This window comes from Peromyscus eremicus, chromosome 4 (genome assembly GCF_949786415.1).
Source record: "Peromyscus eremicus chromosome 4, PerEre_H2_v1, whole genome shotgun sequence".
In the NCBI taxonomy this organism is placed as follows: Eukaryota; Metazoa; Chordata; class Mammalia; order Rodentia; family Cricetidae; genus Peromyscus; species Peromyscus eremicus.
The window spans coordinates 129,676,656-129,697,369 of NC_081419.1; the positions used below are offsets into that span (position 1 = coordinate 129,676,656).

A 20,714-nucleotide genomic window follows, 5' to 3' on the forward strand; every position below is an offset into this window, starting at 1 on the left:
TATGTTGGGAGGTGGTGGCGCGCACATTTAATCCCAGCACTAGGGAGACGTGGAGGTATGGATCTCTGTGAGTTCAAGGCCAGCCGGGTCTACAGAGCGAGTTCCAGGACAGCCAGGACTACACAGAGAAACCCTGTCTCGAAAAACAAACCAAAAAAACCAAACAAAAAGAGTTAAAGATGCATGTTGGAGTTGCCTGCTGTGCAGGGCATAGGCAGTCAGTCACTGCAAATGGCTTACACTGTCGTTTTTTCCTTAGGTCATCTAGAAGTAAGCCTAAGTCTGTAGGTTTAGCATAGGAGAGGAGGGAAGACAATAGTTCTCCTAATCTTATCCTGAGTTTTCTACTTATTGTGTGTTACCTGGAACTGAGTCATTTCCATTCCCAGAATAGGGGACTTTGGAAAGATGGAGGACTTTGTGTTTTAAATTGGGGGCTTTGCTGTGTTGAACAAAATAAAAGTTATAGATAATGCTCACAAATTAGAAACAGCCAAATCTGAATCTTTTAGAAAATGTTTTCTGGGGCCTGGAGAGCTGGCTGTGGTTAAGAGCACTGGCTGCTCTTGCCGAGGGTCTGGGTGAGTTCCCAGCATCCACATCAGGCAGCTCACACCTGCCTACAACTCCCGTTCTCAGGGATCAGATGGCAACATCTGGTCTCCTAGGGTACCTGCATATGCAAATACAGACAAGCAGGTACACACCCATCAAACTATATAAACCTAAAAATGTCTTCTGGAAGTGTAACTTATGCAATAAAATTGCCGATCTGAACTATTTCTCTTGATGAATTTGAAACCTGGCAACTATCTACCAAATTGACATACTGAACATTTCCAGCCTCCAGAAGATAGCCTTGTGCCCTTTCTCAGACAAAATTCCCCCAAAGACACTCCTATTACAATAGCATCACAGGTTACTTTTGAGATTTATTTATGTGTATGGGTGTTTTGTCTGCATGTGTGTCTGTGCACCACATGTGTGAAGTGCCTGTGAAGGCCAGAAGAGGGCGCTGGGTCCCTGGAACCGGAGTTTTATAGAGAGATGGTTGTTAGCTGCCATATAGGTGCCGGAAATCGACCCCAGGTCTTCTAGAAAAGCAGTGTTCTTAACCTGTGAGCTGCCTCTCTAGCCCTGGGCTGCTTCTCTATCCCCACCACAGAGAACTTTTACCAGTTTCTGAACCTCATATAAATGGAATAACTTTAGTACATACATCTGATATTTTTACTCAACTGTATGTTGAGGAGAGACAAGAGCAGGCCCTTGGATTCCCTGGTCTGGGAGTCTCATGAATCTGAGAGCTCCAAGCTCAGTGAGAAACTGTCTCAAAAAAATAAGATAGAGAATCACACACACACACACACACACACACACACACACACAAAATGTACACACATACCAATAAAGAATTAGCATAGAATAATGTGCTAAGCAATAGTATAGAATAATATGTTTGGCCTGATGTGTAACTGGGGTTTCTTTTTGTTTGTTTGTCTTTTGAGACAAACTCTCACTATGTAGCCCTGGATGGCCTGGAATTTGCTATGTAGATGAGGCTGGCCTAGAACTCACAGAGATCCGCCTGCTTCTGCCTCCTAAGTGCCTGGATTAAAGGTGTGCCACCACTCCTCCTCCTCCTCCTCCTCCTCCTCCTCCTCCTCCTCTTTTGTCTTTGCTTTAGTATGCATTTGCACCTGCTAGAGTTACCTGAGGGGTAAACGTCATCATTGGGAACCTAGGTAATTTTTTTTTTTTTGCTTTTTTTTAAAAAGGGTTTTTTTTGTTTGTTTGTTTGTTTTAATGTGTACGGTGTCTTGTCTGCATGTCATAAGTGCACCATGTGTGTGCCTGGTGTCTGCAGAGATCAGAAGAGGGCGTCAGATCCCCTGGAACTGGAGTTACAGCTGGTTGTGAACTGCTGTGTGGGTGCTGGAGACTGAGCCTGGCTGACCCAGAAAAGCAGCCCAGTTTTCTCAACTACTGAGCCATCTCTCTAGCTCCTCAGGCGACCATTTCCAAGATCAGAAATTAACTGCAGAGTAATTATAAAAGTCGCTGGGCGGTGGTGGCGCACGCCTTTAATCCCAGCACTCAGGAGACAGAGACAGGCGGATCTCTGAGATCGAGGCCAGCCTGGTCTACAGAGTGAGTTCCAGGATGGCCAGGGCTACCCAGGGAAATCCTATCTTGAAAAACTAAAAGATGTATCTATCCATATGTATATTTATATACTGTTTATATAATATATATGTATGTATATATGTATGTTAGGGAACATCAGTATCAACAGGATGTGTAACCTGAAGTTATCAGCATGGCCAACTGTCTCGTTATATTGTTGGTAGTGGCTTTTGTCTGTGTCGGTGTGGTGTATAGTTTTTATGCTTCTTTGGGTGTTTGAATTTTCTATGAGAAGATAACATTTTTATGAAGGAAACACATGGAATGATAAGCATTAAGCAAATAAAACAAAATGGGGTTGGGTCAGGTAGATCTAGAGCTTCCTTTCAAAGCCTGGCCTGCCTGGAGCATCCGGATTTAACCCTTGGCTTGTGTCCCTCGATCTGTCCAGGGCAGCTGTGAGATCCTGCGGATGTTAGACTTGGGGTCCTCCAGTTCCTATTACAAGTGGGTCTGGCAGCAGCTGGAGCTGTTGGACCACAAACCTCTGGGAGTTCACCGCAACGGTAAGGCTCATGGCCACATCTGGCAGTTGAAGGAACAGCTGGCAGGGGAAATATGTCCCCTGGGCCCTGTCCTGGTTCCAGTCCCCAGTCCATAGAATTGTGGACATCGGAGCTCGAAGGGGCAGACAGGAAGTTTGCTTTGACCCACCTCTTCTACCAACTCTAAGATCCTGATCTTTGGCCTTGCCTGCCGATGGCTCCCTCCCTCTCTCTGGATTCTTCCATGTAAGCACCTGCTCATGTCTCCTACACCCCCACCCATCTTTCCCCAGCTCGCTTCTGCCTTTCACATCTTAGATGAAGCATCCTTATTCAGAGAATTCTCCCAGACTTCTCTTGCTGAAGCAGCGTCTTCCACCTCAGCCCTCATTATATCTCATTTGCATCTGTGGTATTTCTCCTCTGTCGTTTCTGTCCCGCTGAAATCATATAGTGAATCTGAAATAGTTTTTAAATGGCTGTCTCCCTAGAATTTAAACTCTACGATCCCAGGGCCTGTGGCCATTCCAGGCATCTTACGTTTATTCAGAGTGATTCACAGAGTCAATAGACCCTCACATTTTAGCCACTGTGGATGGTTGGGGCGTGTCCTGAGCTGTGTGTGATTGCAACTGTGCATTCTCCAGTGCCTATCTAAGTTGATATATGTGGCATGGATAGCTACTATCATTCATTGAATTCTGCATATACGTAGTAGTTTGGCTAGTTAGCCATAAGTGTAATTGGTGTAACAGGTGTATTAGTCAGGGTTCTCTGGAGTAACAGAAGTTACAGAATGAATCTTTCTATATATAGAAAAGGGCTTTATTAGAATGGCAATGATGACTGCCTATGAAAGGAAGGGTCAAGAATCCAGCAGTTGTGTGTGAACTGTCCAGAGGCTGGATGCCTCAGCTGCTCTTCAGCAGACGCTGGAATCCTGAAGAAGTAGGCTCCGATGCCAGTGAAGGAATGGACTTGCTGGCAAGGCGAGGGCTAGCAGGCAAAGAGCAAAAGCTTCCTTCTTCCAGCAGAAGGCATGACCAGATGAGAGGTGTTTCCTAGCTCAAAAGACCCGTATTAAAGGTGTGTCATTCTGCCTCAAAGATCGAGATTAGAAGTGGCTCTTTCCATTTCAAATTAAGTAAAAATCCCTTAGAGGTGTGCCCTCCACTTTTGGGCTTTAGTGAATTCCAGATGTAGTCAAGTTGACAACCAAAACTAGCCATCACTGCAGATTTTCAGTAAGATACAATTGTGTCTCCATTTTATAGATACAGAAACGGAGGCTCGGAGAGGTGAGATTTTTTTGTTTAAGGGTCATACAAATACTAAGCAATGGAGGGCTGCAGAGTACAGACCCAGCTCATTGAAAGAACGGCAAGAGCTTTCATATTTGTCAAAGGCTCCAGCCATGCCCAGTCTCCATTTCCTAGTGTTGAACACAAATAATATGAGAGAAAAGCTTCTAGAACTCGCCTAAGGTAACAGCTTCCCGACTTTAGGTGGTGTTTCTGTTCACAGGAGGTTGTATATCTGTGTGCATGTGAGAGCATGTGCATACGTGTGTGTGTGTGTGTGTGTGTGTGTGTGTGTGTGTGTGTGTGTGTGTGTGTTGGGGGGCGACAGAGCCAGGTTTATCCCACATAGTAGCTGGCATTGGTTAGTACTTAAGTCATTAGACCTGGTTTCTCCATCACCTTTCTGGACAGTATCACTGTTGAGAGCCTAGGCTCATTCAGGGCGGTGGTGGTGCACACCTTTAATCCCAGCACTTGTTGGAAGGTAGAGGCAGGTGAATCTGAGTTCCAAGTCAGCCTGGTCTACAGAGCAAGTTCTAAGACAGCCAGGGCTACAGAGAGAAACCCTGTTTTGGGAGGAAAAAAAAGAGCCTAGGCTTAGACTTAGAGGGTCCTGTGTGACACGAGGCTGTCTCCTTCTTCATCAATGTCCTTGGGTCCTTTAAAGTATAAATTATGTTCTCTGTATCATAAAGTCATTTGGATACTAAACAAATGAATATACAAAACTCATAGACCGCTCCCTGGATGCATGAATTTATGGTAGACACTTGTCACCATTACTACAAGATGACAGGCAGGCTGAAAGGGACGTCAGCTCTCACATCAGCACCCCCCAATGCCAGGCCCCTAAATATAAGGCTGTATTGCACACATTTGGATATGCTGTGTTTCTATTGTGGTCCAGTTCAAAATACTTTTAAATTTCTCTTTTGATTTCTTCTTTGACCCACTGAATATTAATCAGGGTGTTATTTAGTTTCCAAAGATTTGGGGACCATCCAGCTATCTTTCTGTTTATTATTTCTATGATAAAATATTCGGTACAGTCTGAATCCCCTCAAATGTGTTGGAAGTTGTTTTATGGCCCAGAAAGCAATCTATCTTGGTAAATGCTCCATTTGCATATGAAAAGAATATGCTGGCATTTGCTGCAGCGTGCTTTGAATGTAAGTCAGCTGGGCTGCTGATGGTAGGCGAGGGGTCTGTGTCCTTCCTGACTTTTCCGATCTGCTCTATCAGCTGTTAATACAGAGCTGAGGGAATCTCCAACTACTGTTTTCTCTCTTCCCATCTCCCTCTTCCTCCTCCCGCCCCTGTATCCTAGGCTGACTTTGACCCATGCACCCACAGGACTGAACTCTTCAAGACAAGAAGACTTCTTTTTAAGGTGTTAGAGATTGGACCCCGGACTGCAAGGCCTGGCAGCTGCGCTCCCACAAGTCACATTCTTGACCTGAAATGAACCACTGTCTCTGGCAGCATTCTTTACTCTATAATCTGCTTTTTCTGATACTCTTTTAGTCACTCCTTTTGATTTAATTTAGCTTCCTTTGCTTACTATTAGTTTGATATTTCTCTTCCTATCCTTTTGGGCTTGCTTTTTTAGTGTCTTTATATTTAAAATGGCTTTTTTCTTTTTTCTGTGGTACTGGGGATCAAACCGAGGGTCTTACGCATGCCAGGGAAACACGATACCACTGATCTATAGCCACGGTCACTAAAAATGTGTTTATTTAACCATTTTTAGCCATTTTTATTTATTTTTACTTATTTTAGGTGGGTAGGGCATGCGTTTGGTTTAGACTCACTGGCTATCAGACCCCGGGGTCCTCCTGTTGCCACACCTCTAGTGCTGAGATTGTAGTCACGCTTCCTCATATGTGTGTGCATGTTTGTGTATGTGGGCGTACACATATGGGAGTCACAGGACAACCTCAGGTGCTGGCCCTTGCCTTCCTCCTTGTTTGAGTGAAGCTCTGGCTTGCCAACCACTATGCCAGACTAGCTGTTCCCTGCTTGGTTTCTAGTTCCATTTGTTTGGAATACCCTTTTCCATCCCTTCACGCTATGGTTGCCTCTGTCCTTGATCGTGAGGCACATTTCTTGGAGGCCACTAATAGATGCTGTCTATTTATTTATTTATTTATGTTTTGTTTTCCTTTGTTTTTTTGAGACAAAGTTTCTCTGTCTGCGTAGCACTGGCTGTCCTGAAGCTAGACCAGGCTAGCCTCGAACTCACAGAGATATGCCTGTCTCTGCTTCCCGAGTGCTGGCTAAGATTAAAGGTGTGCACCACCACTGTCAGGCAATGCAGTTTATTTTTGAAAGCCACTATACTAACTCTGTGTCTTTTTTTTTTTTTTACTTATTATTCTTTTATATACATTAGCGTTTTGTATGTATGTATGTATGTATGTGTGAGGGTGTCAGATCTTGGAGTTACAGACAGTTGTTAGCTGCCATGTGGGTGCTGGGAATTAAACTCAGGACTTCTGGAAGAGCAGTCAATGCTCTTAACCGCTGAGCCATCTCTCCAACCCAACTTTATGTCTTTTGATGGGAGAATTGATGTCATTAAGCTTCAGAGTTATTACTGAAAGTTATCTATTAACTCCTGTGTTTTTGTTGACTTTGTAGTGTTTGGTGTTTTCCTATTCCTCTTATGCTTACTGTTCTAGCATGGCTTATTCTTTCCTGTGGCCCCTGGATGTGTTTACTTTTCTAAAAAAATATTTATTTGCTGGGTGGTGGTGGCGCATACCTTTAAGCCCAGCACTCAGGAGGCAGAGGCAGGTGGATCTCTGTGAGTTCAAGGCCAGCCTGGTCTACAGAGCAAGTTCCAGGACAGCCAGGCTATACAGAGAAACCCTGTCTTGAAAAAAAAAAAAAGTTACTTTACATGCATGTATGTGTTCTGTGTGTGTGCCTGTAGGATCCCCTGGAACTGGGGTTACAGACGGTTGTGAGCCAGCATGTGGGCGGGCGCTGGGGGTCTAACCCAGGTCCTCTCTCTGTAAGAGCACCAACGGCTCTTAAGTGCTGAGCCACCTCTGCAGGCCCGTGTTTACCTTTCTCTTCTGGTCAAAGGAGGCTTTCAAGAGTCGGTTCATGCTTGTGAATTCCTTTGTTTGTTTTCATCATGGAAAGCATTTCTTTCTCCTTAATTAAGACAGTTTTGCTGGATATAGAAATGTGGCTTGGCAGAACTTGAAATTGAGATCCCCCGGCTGTACCTCCTAAGTGTAGGTAGATTAAAGATGTGAGCCATCATGCCCGGCTCACCTTGTCTTCTGAGGCAGTCTCTTACTAGGACTTAGGGCTTGCCACGTAGGCTGGGCTGTCTAGCCCACGAGCCCTAAAGATCTTCTCGTCTCTCCCTCCTCAGCGCTGGGATAATGAGTACAAGCCACCATGCTCAACTATGTACATGGGTGCCGGGATCAAACTCAGAGCCGTGTGTGCGCGCGAGCGAAGCACTCTACCGACTGACCTACGTCTCCAGCCCCAAATGTGATCTGTTAGTAGAAAGAGGGGAGCTTTGGCTCAAAGAGAACTGAGTTCAATTTAAGCGTCGGTCTTTTAGCGGTCAACTTAAAGTCTCTGCTGTTCACCTCTTCGGTCCTAGGCTAACTGCTTATCCAGATGTAATGTGGAAAGATCTGATGCGGCTCCCACTGAGGGCAGTTTATGGAAGCTGCCTCCTCTTCCTCCTGCCCCCTCCTCCTCCTCTTCTTCTTTGGCTCTGTAGCCTTGACAAGCCTAGAAGTTGCTATGTAGACCAGGCTGGCCTCGAACTCACAGAGATCCACCTGGCTCTGCCTCTCAAGTGGGATTAAAGCATGCACCTCCACACCTCCTCCTTCCTCTCCTCGGGCCACCAGACAGCTTGAGTGGGTTCCTATGGTGTTCTTCCGCCATCCTTGTACTGCACAAGGCCGATCGTTGTGTTTTTCTGTGCCTTCTCTTAATAGTGATGTCTCCTATGGAGAGATTTAAGGAATTCCAGATCAAATCATATCCTCTACAAGACTTCAGCTATTTGAAACTTCTGCGTCTCCAAGAAGCCAGAGAGCAAAAGGGAACAGCTGTTCACGGGAAGATCAACACAAGAGAAAATAGTCTCCCAAAGCTGCTGGGCCCGAAGGTCAAGTAAGTGGAACTCTGAGCTGATAGGGCGGTCTGGTTGTGGGTGTTAGGGACTTCAGAGATACTGGTGAGGGGCAGAGGTGGCAGACACGTCAATTCTAGATGGATGAGTATGTGGCTGAGGCAGCCTACGGAAGTCCTAAGTCTGCTATCCAGGACCTGTATTCATTGCCTCTGACTCACATGGCTACTTAAGAACATAACCGGGGTTGGGGATTTAGCTCAGTGGTGGAGCGCTTGCCTAGCAAGCACAAGGCCCTCAGCTCTGGAAAATTAAAAAAAAAAAAAAAAAAAAAAAAAAAAGAATATAACCATTCATCTTCTCAAGCCATAGTAGTATTTTAAAGAAGGCAGACAGGATCTTTGCTTTCTGGGTCCATGCTGCTGGGTCCTTGTGACTCAGCTTCTTCAGGAAACTGCCCATCTAGGGGCGCGAGCTCTAGTATACCAGGTAAGAGCTTGGCTTGCAGTCAGTCCAACCCAGGTTCAAATCCTGGCTTGGTCACTTGCTTTGGCTGTGTCAAGGATCTGACTTCTCTAAGCCTTATGCTTTGTGGACAGTGGTTTCTGAGTCTCAGAGTTATGTGAAATATTGATAAATCATGCTTAGTGCTGACAGGATGCTTAGTACCTGGCTGTGAGCCAGTAAGGGACAATGTGAACCAGGAAGTAAAAGATACAGGGAATGCTGGGTACATGCTTTGCTTGTGCTCTTCTTGGAGGGGCAGGAAGGAAGCCTGTCTTGTGTAGGAGCTGAGTGAGCCCCAGCTGCCCTCGGCTGGTAATCTTTTCTGTCTCTGATCAACTGCCTTTGTGAAATGAACCCCAATGTGAACAAAGTCTAGGGTCTGCAGGCTGACCAGGGAAAGTTCTTCATAAACAGAGAGGCCAACCTCTACTCTGCCTTCTCAACCTCTACTGTGTCCCTAGGTCCCTAGGTGCATAGAGCCTTGCCTTAGAACAGTCCATTCTGTTTGTAAGTAGCGCTGGTTGTTGGGAATTCCTTTCCCATAGGAGCTTTGGATTAAATAGACTCAAGCTCCAGCTGGGCAGCCTGAACTTTATGCCTGGACTTCCTGTCCACCTGGCTGGCTCAGCTGCATGGGTCATCTGCTCTTCAGGAAGCAGCCTTCTGGCAACTAAAGGGTCCCTAGGCCTTTCTCTCCCAAGTCCAGTCTCTTACATTTCTCTAATCCCAGACAGCAGCAGTCACACTCACACAGGATTTGATTTTGAGGGTTTTTTTTTATTTTTTATTTTTTTTCTGGAGCTGAGGACCGAACCCAGGGCCTTGCGCTTGCTAGGCAAGCGCTCTACCACTGAGCTAAATCCCCAACCCCTTGATTTTGAGTTTTATCACCTTCTTTGGAGTGCAAATTCTCCAGTAGTGAGGTGAGGGCTGACTATTTGGGACCTGGCAAGCTGGCTGTTTTACACATCAGTTCTAACAAGCTGTTGTCATTTCAGATCCAAGTTTGGTCATCCATTCAAATGTACCATGGTCAAAACCAAGTTTGGTGAACTCCCCAAGGAGGCCGCAGTGGGGATCTACATGAAGGTCCACACTCTGAAGGAAGGAGATGTTGTGGTAAGTGTACTAGGAGCTTTCTTTGTTCATATAGGCTAGTGCACAGCACAGATGGGCTGGGAATGTTGAGTAATGAGCAGAAAGGCTTAGAAACACATCTTCTGTGTCTGATGATGTAAGTAATAGTGCTGGGCTGGTGGATGGCTGCCAACCTGACTTAGGTCTCTGGAACACACAGTGGAAGAAGAGAACTGACCCCTGAAAGTTGTCCTCTGACCAGACACAGACACACACACAGACATACACACAGACACACACAGACACACACACACACACACACACACACACACACACACACACTAAAATTAAGTTAAAAATTTTAAGAAAAGAAAGAAATAGTATTAGCTTTTAAGATACAAGGGCATAAAGCCGGGCGGTGGTGGACACCTTCACTCCCAGCACTTGGGCGGCGGAGGCAGGCAGATCTCTGAGTCTGAGGCCAGCCTGGTCTAGATAGTGAGTTCCAGGTCAACCAGGATTACACAGTGAGACCCTGTCTTAAAAAAAGTAAAAAAGTGGGCTGAAGAGATGACTCAGCGGTTAAGAGCACTGGCTATTCTTGCAGAGGACCTGAGTTCAATTCCCAGCAACCACATGGTTGCTCCCAACCATCTGTAATGAGATCTGGTGCCCTCTTCTGGTGTGCAGGCAGAACACTGAATACATAATAAATAAATCTTAAAAAAAAAAGTAAAAAAAAAAAGATAATGATAAAGATATTGTGGTTAATCTTTTAGGAGTCTGTATATTGGGGTTCATGAGAGGAGAGGGGAGACTTTAAGAGAGTTACAAAATATGGGAATGTATTATATGACTCGGAAGCAGAGGGGTGGGTAACTAAGGAAGGAAAAGGAACCAGCTGGAGGTGAGGAGGAGGCCCAGGGGAACAGTGGGGGAGGGGAATGAATAAAATAATCGCTAGTGTAACTATGACATTGACGTGTTGATGGGGAGCTGGGAGAAAGCTAAGTTGGCAAGATGTTAGGTACAAGCATGAGTATCTGAATTTGAAACAGAGCCCATGTAAGAAAACTGGGTGTGGTGGCCCTGGGGACACATGAGAGGTGAATCCCTGCTTGGTGAGCTATGGTAATTTGAAAAAAATGGCCCCCAAAGGGAGCAGCACTATTAGGAGGTGTGGCCTTGTTAGAGTAGGTGTGGTCTTATTGGAGGAAGTGTGTCACTGTGGAGGAGGGCTTTGAGACCTCATGTATGCTCAAGTGGCCCCCAGTGAGACAGACTACTTCCATTGCCTGTGAGTCAAGATGTAAGAACTCTCAGCTCCTTCTCTAGCACATGTCTGCCTGCATGCTGCCTTGCTTCCCGCCATGACAGTAATGGAGTAAACTCTGAACTGTAAGTGAGCCACCACAATTAAATGTTTTCCTTTATAAGAGTTGCCATGGTCATGGTGTCTCCTCACAGCAATAGAAACCCCAACTAAGACACGAACTCCAGGCCAAAGAGACCCTGTCTCAAAAACAAGGTGGATGGCTCCTGAGAATGACATCTGAGATTGGCCCCTGTCTTCCATATGCATGCACAAACAGAAGGGACGTGAACACACAAGAGCATGCACAAACAGAAGGGACGTGCACACACAAGAGCATGCACACACAGGAGCATGCACACACAGGGGCACGCACACACAAGAGCAAGCACACACAAGAGCATGCACACAAAAGAGCATGCACACACAGGAGCATGCACACACAAGAGCATGCACCCAACACAGAAAGATGCCATGACGAAACTTGTTATTTTGTATATTACTCTAAAAGTTAACTTCCAAAGCCTTTCTAAACTAAAACATAAAAGTATTCTTATTTGGGAGATACAAATGAAAATATTTATACAGGAGTCTGGTGAGCTGGTACATGTCTAGAACCCCAGCACTTAGATGGCCGAAATAAGATGATTGTAAGTTTGAGGCAGTCCTGGGCTGCATAGAGAGACCCTGTCTTAGAAGAAAACAAATTTGTAAATGAGGCCGCAGATGCTACTCAGTGATGCAGTGCTTATCTAGGGGGCCCTGGGTTCAGTCCCCAACACTGCAGTGAAGGACAGGGAGAGATAGAGTGAGGAGAGAAAGAGAGATGGTGGGGAACTGGAAGATGGCTCATTCCTTAAGAGTTCCTGCTGCTCTTGCAGAGGACCTGGGTTCAATTCCAGCACTAACATGGCAGCTCACAGCCACCTGTAGCTCCAGTCCCAGGAGACCCAACACCCTCCTCTGACTTCTGTGGACACCTGCATATACATACACTCAAGTGCACACACATATACAATAAATAAATGAAACTATTTTAAAACAAAAAGAAAGGAGAACATTTATAGATGAAAGTGCTGGATGTCCTTTAAAACAACGGAGAGATGGTAAGTCTAGGAGGTGGTGACATCCTTGATGTCACCTCTGAGCACTCTTGTTAACACTGTACTCAAGAGTCTTAGTTTGCAGTGCATTAAGAAGAGAAAAGGACATCAAATGTAGACAGATTGAAAGCTAGACCTTGTGTTACAGACCTACAATCCCAGGTACTTGAGAGGCTGCAACAGGAGAATTGCAAGTTCAAGGTCAGCTTGAGTGGGGGGGAGAGGGAAGAAGTGGGAGAGGGGAGAGAGGGGAGAGAGGGGAGAGACTCTTGCTATTATATAGCTCTAACTGTCCTGGAACTCTATGTAGACCAGGATGGCCTGGAACTCACAGATATCTGTCTGCCTCTGTGTCTGCATTCTAAGTGCTGGGATTAAAGGCATGCTCTGGCTAAAAATAAAATCTTATATATATATATATATATATATATATATATATATATATATATATATATATATAATTTATTTATTTATTTATTTTTAGCCACACACACATATATATATATAATTATATGTGTGTTTTATGTGTGTGTGTGTGTGTGTGTGTGTGTGTGTGTGTGTGTGTTTTGTGTTTTGAAACAGGGTTTTCTCTGTGTAGCCCTGGCTGTCCTGGAACTCACAATGTGGACCAGACTGGCCTTGAACTGTGAGATCTGCCTGTCTCTGTCTCTTGAGTGCTGGGATTAAAGGTATGCACTACCCCTGTCCAAAAAATACTTATTTTATGTGTATGGGTTTTTTTCCTAAACGTCTGTCTGTGTATCATACATGTACAGTGCTTGCAGAGGAGGGTATTGGGTCCCCTGGGACAGATAGCTTGGAGACACCATGTAGGTGCTGGGAACTGAAGTCAGGTCCTCTGGTAGAGCAGCAGGTGCTCTTAACCACTGAGCTGTTTCTCCAGCCCCTAAATCAAAATCTTAAAAAGAAGGACTTGGTATGAAATGTAAGAATTTAGCCAGGTGCAGGCCACACACCTATAATCCCAGCATGTAGGGGGCTAAAATGGGAGAATCTTGAGTTCAAGGCCAACCTGGGCTACACAGGACACTCTTTAAATTAATTATATGATTTCAAACCTATGACATGGAAAAGGTAAAACTTTAGTAAAATGTTAGTGGTCACTGGAGACTTGGAGTTCAGGGCACAGGGTGAGCAGGTAACATGTAGAGTATTTTCAGGCAGAGGAATGTTTAGACTGTGATGGAGAAACAAAGTTTTTAAACATTTGCCAACACCCAAAGGACTTTTCAGCATACAGACATGGCTGGCCTCTGGTGGTTTGTAAATGTTTGTTTATTTTTGTAGTACTAGAGATCAGTCCTGGGGTTTCACACATGCTAACTAAATTGCTCTACCATTGAACTACATCCCTAGCTCAAGAGTAAATCCTTTTTCTTTTCTTTCTTCCTTTTTTTTCTTTTTTCTTTTTGGTTTTCAGAAAGGGTCTTACTCTGTAGCCCAGGCTGGCTTGTATATTACTCTATAGCTCAGGCTGGCCTGTACCTTACTATGTAGCACAGGCTGGCTTTGAATTTTTGGTGATCCCCCTGATTCAGCCTCCTGAGTGCTGGGGTTATATATATTAGCTGCTACACCTAGAGTTAAGAGTGAATTTTAATATGTTTAACTTAAACAAAAACAAGCAAGCAAACAAAAACTCAGAAAGACAGATCTTGTAGCATATACCTATAACATCTACTATTCGAGGGGCTGTAGCTGGAGAGTTTTCTCTCTGGGTCCCGGCAAACCCCAGCAGTCCGACAGCCCACTTATAAAATAAACACACAGATGCTTATATTATTTAAACTGTTTGGCCTAATGGCTCAGGCTTCTAGCTATCTAGTTCTTACATCTTAAATTAATCCATTTCTATAAATCTATACCTTGCCATGCGGCACGTGGCTTGTGGCTTACCGACGTCTTCACATGCTGCTTGTCATGGCGGCGGCTGGCAGTGTCTCCCTCCGCCTTCCTGTTCTCTCTATTCTCCTGTTAGTCCCGCTTATACTTCCTGCCTGGCTACTGGCCAATCAGTGTTTTATTTATTGACCAATCAGAGCAACACATTTGACATACAGACCACCCCACAGCAAGGGGCCAAGGCGAGAAGACGGCACGGTTAAGGCCTTAGGCCTGTCTGGGCTACAGAGTCGGCCAGCCTGGCCCTGTCTCAAAACAAAAAAGTGAAGAGAAGGTCAAGAATTCACCTTAGTTGTGAAGCATTTCTCTAGCAGGCATGAGGCCCTTGGTTCAGTTCCCCAGAATCACAAAATAAACATGTAAATCAATTAAATTACTTAGGTCAGTGGGTCTCAGGAAGTAATGTGAGCTAAGACAAGAGAATCCAACTATTATATACAAATGAAACACCCAGCCGGGCGGTGGTGGCGCACGCCTTTAATCCCAGCACTCGGGAGGCAGAGCCAGGTGGATCTCTGTGAGTTCGAGGCCAGCCTGGGATACAGAGTGAGTTCCAGGAAAGGCGCAAAACTATACAGAGAAACCCTGTCTTGAAAAAACAAAAAACAAAACAAAACAAAACAAAACAAAACAAAACAAAACAAAACACCAAATGAAACACCCTCAGTGAAAGGTTAGGGGAAGGAGTGGAGTTATTAAGGGGGAAGGTAAGAGGAACCACACGTGAATTCTTTTTTTTTTTTTTTTTTTTTAAGATTTATTTATTATGTATACAGTGTTCTGCCTCCATGTACCCCTGCAGGCCAGAAGAGGGCACCAGATCTCATTACAGATGGTTGTGAGCCACCATGTGGTTGCTGGGAATTGAACTCAGGACCTCTGGAAGAGCAGCCAGTGCTCTTAACCGCTGAGCCATCTCTCCAGCCCCACACGTGAATTCTATTCCAAGTGGGTAGTTTGTTCTCCACAAGGGCATGGATTATTAATGATGTCACCTAGTGACCGGACAGCTGTAGTGAGAGCTGGGCGTCTCGCTATCGAAGTGGGAATTTACAGATTAGTGGAGGATGCTAGACAGGTACATATGGGCATGGATTAGTGTTAAAGATATCGTTATGAACTCAGGTTTAGCTCAAATGTACTTAGAGAGGCTTATATGGAGAGATGGCTCAGCAGTTAAGAGCACATACTGACTGCCCTTGCAGAGGATCTGAATTTGACTCCAAGAACTCACATAAGGTGGCTCACAGCCCCCTGTAACTGCAGCTTCAGGGGATCCCACGCCCTCTTCTGGACTCTTCAAGCAACTACACTCATACATGCACACCCCCCCTCCACATCTACACATAACTAAAAATAAAATAAAAATAAATCTTTAAAATGTAGGAGACCTAAGTCAAATGTAGCCAGGCATAATTGCACACACCTGTAATCACCAGAACTTGGGACACTAAGGCAGGATGGTCATGAGTTTGACGCCAGCTTAGATCGCCTGGGAAGACCCTGTCCCAGGAACGAACAACAACAGAACAATAGGAAAAGCATCCCTAAAAAGCAACAAAACAAAACCCTCAGGGGAGCTAGTCAGCTTCAATTCGTAATGATGCATCAGGATTGGTTCATCCACCGTAACTAAGTTTATTCCTACGGTTCTTATGTAAGACCTTAATAACGGGTTTGTGGGAGCTCTGCCGTCTTCTCATATTTTCTGTAAACCTAGAAATATTCCAAAAATGAGACCAGTGAAAAACCTAACCCAGTCATGGTGGAGTGAGTGGGGCCCTCTTGGGGAGAGGCTGTACATGCTCACTTGGAGCCTGGAACCCTGATCTATCACCAGGTCCTTTCTGCTGTGCCTCGGTTGGAATGTCTTCAGGGTTATCCTCACACACACACACACACACACACACACAGTCACCACAGTGGTGAGTGCTCCTTTCCCACTGGCCTGCGTGTGTCAGGTCAGTGAGGGTCTATCATGGTGCCTGGGTCTCCAGCATCCTCCATCAAATCGACTTAAGGATTTTTAACCCTTGGGAAGGCCTTTCTTTTGTTTAGTAAAATTGTAACTTTAAACCAGTTCCACCCACCCCCATCCCCAAAGAAACAGAAGAACTCTGCTCCCTTGCCACGAGATGGCCCTGAGATATTTAAAGAACACCATTTTGGTTCTCATTCAGCATTTCTGCATCCAGGCACCGTGCCAAGACCCTTCAGCTACCTCCTTTCTCAGGAGGAGGATTTTCCCCTCCTGTAACTGATATGTTGCAGTTTCCAGCTCCCACTGCCCTCTTCTCTGCTGTTCATCGGGGGTACACTGTGTACAGCTCAACACAGTGCTCCACAGTGGTAACTGACGATACTCAGGCCAGCATTCTGGGCAGATGGAGGCATTCTGGGCAGATGGAGGCATTCTGGGCAGATGGAGGCATTCTGGGCAGATGGAGGCATGGACGATGGATAGATGGTGACTTGGCTGGAGGTAGTGTAAGGAACAGGAGCAATAGGGTCCCTGCCATAGAGGACCCCCGCCCCCAATGCTAGAATGACCAGGAAAAGAAGAGGTTGGGGACTGAGGTCAAGGCTCAGATACTGAGTTGAAAGGTATAGAAGAACTAGCTTCTCTGGGCAGCAGGCCCAGGGAGTCTTATTATCATGTTCCTCTAATGTCTGTGGCATTTTACCTCTCTGAGTCTGTGGCCTCATCATGAAGTGTAAAAATTCCCCAAGGCCAGTTGCTGCCTCTAACACGTGACCCCACGCACATACATGTTCATTCAGCAGATTCCTGCACATCTGCCTTGTTCTAAGAAGAGCAGGAGACGCCAGTGTGGGCAAGTACACCAACTGGACTCCTGCCCCATGAACCACAGGACCCAGTGGGGACAAATGGCGAACAGATAATTGAACATCGCCATTGGGAATGGACTGGAAAGCAAGGTGGAAGGGAGGCTTCTCACATGGGGTGGTCAAGGAAAGACCAGCTGAGAATGTTCCAGATTGAAGGGCAGAAAGTTTAAAGGCAGGGCCGAGGCAGGGGCTAGCAGGTAGGACAGGGTGGCTTGAAACACTGTATAAAAAGCAAGGGGTGTGGTCTCTGGAGTGAGACCCGGCTGGTGAGCTGGGCAAGGGTAAGCTAGCCCAGGCCTTGGCCGCAGAAATGTCATTTCATCCTAGGAGCTCTGGGAGCTGTTTAAGGGGTCTAACTAAGGAAATGACCTGATGCGACTCAGGTGTGGACAGGCTGTGGCTAGAGCATAAGCCGGACAGAGCTGTCCCTGCAGAGGTCCCTGGGTTCACATCCTGACCCTGCCACTTTGTGTCTTATTGTCCTGGGCAAATCCCTTAACCTGGTGCCTCAGTTTCCTCTTGTTGTGTTGGCAAAAAGCATGGACTCTGAAGAAACCAGAGTTGGCTCTATTTGTTGTTTTCGTGCCGTGTGACCGTAGACAGTTCGGTAACCTCAACGTCTGCATCTGTAAAATGAGGACGAGCACAGGAGCCACGGGAGTGCTTACACTTGTGATGCTGGAACAAATGCCCACACTGGGAAACCAGCAGGGGACCTGGCGTTTAGAGGCTGCTCAGTAAACCTCAGCTGGTGCCACCACCGCCACCGTTGGCAAAGGCTGGGATTATATAACGCATGGCTGTGAATAAGCAAATTCCTTTTTCTGAGCCTTGGTTCCCACTTCTGAGGGAGAGAACCCCTGTGCCCTCCGGCAGTTAAGAAGATTAAATCTGTGCATATTTCCTCCAGCCTGTAGGGCCCCTTGAAGGTCAGCCACTGTGGTCCCTGTACAAGGCCTGGCAGTAGTGAGCAGGGGCCTAGGTGCCCACTGTACTGAGGATGACAAGCAGGACTTCCTTGTATATACTATTTTATTTAGATCTTCAACAGTTTCTGGAAAGTAGCATATGTCCATTCCAGTTGTACCAAGGAGAGACACCTGCCACAGGTCACCAAGGAATTGCTTGTGGGTGATCATTCGTTAAGTCCTAGAAACAAAATGGCAGTGTTGGGCAGGGTGGGTGGTGTTCTAAAATCCACTTGAGAGCTCTTTTCAAAATCAGAGTTTTTCAAAGACCCATGGGCCCGATATTCTGACCATTTCACAGGAGCACAAACAGCTCAGGGAGATACCACTTGCCCAAAGCCACACATATCTGGCCCTCTCCGCATCTAAGGTGTATGCAAGGCAAGTACTCTACCACTGTGCCACATATCCAGCCCTCTTTTTTTTTTCTTTTCTTTTTCTCTCTCTTTTTTTTGGTTTTTATTTTTGTTTTGTTTTGTTTTGTTTTTTGAGACAGTCTTTCTCTGTGTAGCTTTGTGCCTTTCCTGGAACTAACTCTGTAGCCCAGGCTAGCCTTGAACTCATGATGTAAACCAGGCTGGCCTCAAATCACAGAGATCTTTTTGCCTCTGCTTCTTGAATGCTAGGGTTAAAGATGTGTACCACCATACCTGTCTCCAGGTTGATCTTGAACTCACTCTGTAGCCCAGGCTGGCCTTTAACTTGCTGTCCCTCTGCCTCAGCTTCCTGAGTAGCTGGGATTACAGGTCTGATCTAGTCCTACCTTCTGAAGTTAAGATTCTTTGTGCATGATTGCACATCAAAGGTCTCTTAGTTCAGATCCCTACTACCACCTCTCTCTCTCTCTCTCTCTGTTTTTTAAGACAGGGTTTCTCCATGTTGTTTTGGCACTGTCCTGGATCTCACTCTGTAGACCAGGCTGGCCTCAAACTCACAGAGATCCGCCTGGCTCTGTCTCCCAAGTGCTGGGATTAAAGGCGTGCACCAACACTGCCCGGCTATCTCTCTTTCTTTTTGATAGAGTCCCACGTAACCCAGGCTGGTTTTGAACTCACCATGTAGTTGACGATGACCATGAACTCCTGATCCTGCCTCTGCTTTCCAAGTTCTGGGACTGAAGGGGTGCACACCATGCATACTGTATGGAGTACTGGGGCTAGAACTCAGGGATTTGTGCATGCTAGGAAGGACTCCACCAGCTCAGCTGTAGCCTCAGCTCCCTGCCCCACTTTCTTCTTTTCACTGGGCACTGGAGGCTCTAGGGTCACTAATATATCCTCTCCACATTGAAGGAGTCTTTGTTTTGTTTTTCAAGACAGGGTTTCTCTGTGTAGCCCTGACTGTCCTGGAACTCACTTTGTAGACCAGGCTGCCTTCGAACTCAGAGATAGATCCACCTGTCTCTGCCTCTAAAGTTCTGGGCCACCACTGGCCAGTACACTGCCTGAACCTTAACTGCTAAGAAGTTGGAGTGAGTCTGAACCTGGAAGTCCAGCATCAAGTGTTCTCATCACAACTCAGCCTCAGGATGTCTTCTTAAAGGGGGCCTAAGGGCAGGTATGGCGGCACACTCCTTTAATCCCAGCACTCGGCAGGCAAAGGCAGGTGGATTTCTGTGAGTTTGAGGCTAGCCTGGTCTACATAGTAAGTACCAGGACAGCCAGTGCTATGTAAAAAGATCCTGTCTAAAAAATAATAAACAAACGAACAAGTAAGTAAATAAGGTGGGGGTATACTGTCTGTCTAACACACAGGCATACCTGTGATCTTTATCCTCTTTGCATATATAACCACAGAGGAACCATTCCCAAGAGCAGGGGGCGACCACATGAGCTGCAGAGAAGAAAACAAACACTCTTAAAGCCAGTGAACACAGAGACAGCATTATGGCCCATGGCAAAGGATGGGGATGGCTGAAAAGGGAAAGGCCTAGCAGATGATTAGTCTTTTTTTTTAGTCTTAAAGAAGAGAAAATGGACTGGGTGGTGGTGACACACACCTTTAATCCTAGCACTCAGGAGGCAGAGGCAGGTAGATCTCTGATTCAAGGACAGCCTGATCTACAGAATGGGTTCCAGGACAGTCAGGGCTACACAGAGAAACCCTGTCTCAAAAACAAAACAAAACAAAAAACAACAACAACAAAAAACCAACCAACCAACCAAACAAACAAACAAACAAAAAAAACAAAGAAGGAGGTGGTGGGGATGGGGGAGGAGAAGAAGAAAAAGAAGAGAAAATGCGTCTACTCAGCAGAGAGAAGTGTTTTGAGGGCCAGGCATGGTGGTGTTAGCCCTGTTCTAGCGCTCGGGAGGCTGAGGTGGGACAATCACTCAGACTCAGGTAAGCTTGGGCAACAGAGCAAGACTCCATCTCAAAATGAATGGAGGAATGAATGGGTCGATTTGAGATTGGACATGGGGAAGGTTCAAACACAGTGGTGTGAGGGGCCTTGAGAGCAGGACCTGCTGTGTGGTGTTGGGACAGAGGAGGACCTAGAGGGCCCTGCTGTTCCAGGACTGGGCTCTGTGTTGGTGGGTGATAAGTTTTTGCACTCCAATAAGCCTCTCTGCCAATGCAGCAATCCAAATCAGACCAAATTAGAAAAAGCCCCAGTTTAATGGGTAAAGTGATCTGGAGGAGACAGGACGAGAGCCTGGAAAAACCACGTGTTTGTTTTCGGGGGTGGGGGCAGGTAGGGGGGAGGGAGATGCTGTTTAAATACCCTGTAGGAGTGGTCTTGAGCCTGTCTGGGGGAGGAGCAGTGTTTGGAAGGCTTGGAAGGGCCGGGTTTGGGGAAGGAGGTGGGGGAGGGGAATTGAGGTGGATCTTCCACCAGAACAGTGGGTAGCAAATGGAGCTCTGGGTTGCCAAGTTCCAGATCACACAC

At 46.0% G+C, this 20,714-nt stretch overlaps 1 protein-coding gene across 1 annotated transcript in view; it reads left to right on the plus strand.

The window, feature by feature from the left end:
* Cnbd2 (cyclic nucleotide binding domain containing 2) overlaps window positions 1-20,714 on the plus strand; it is a 55,230-nt gene that overhangs the window by 28,271 nt on the left and 6,245 nt on the right. The window contains exons 8-10 of the mRNA XM_059261760.1: window positions 2,579-2,693; window positions 7,948-8,125; window positions 9,590-9,710. Coding sequence (XP_059117743.1) covers window positions 2,579-2,693; window positions 7,948-8,125; window positions 9,590-9,710 — 414 coding nt within the window. The remainder of the gene's footprint in view (window positions 1-2,578; window positions 2,694-7,947; window positions 8,126-9,589; window positions 9,711-20,714) is intronic.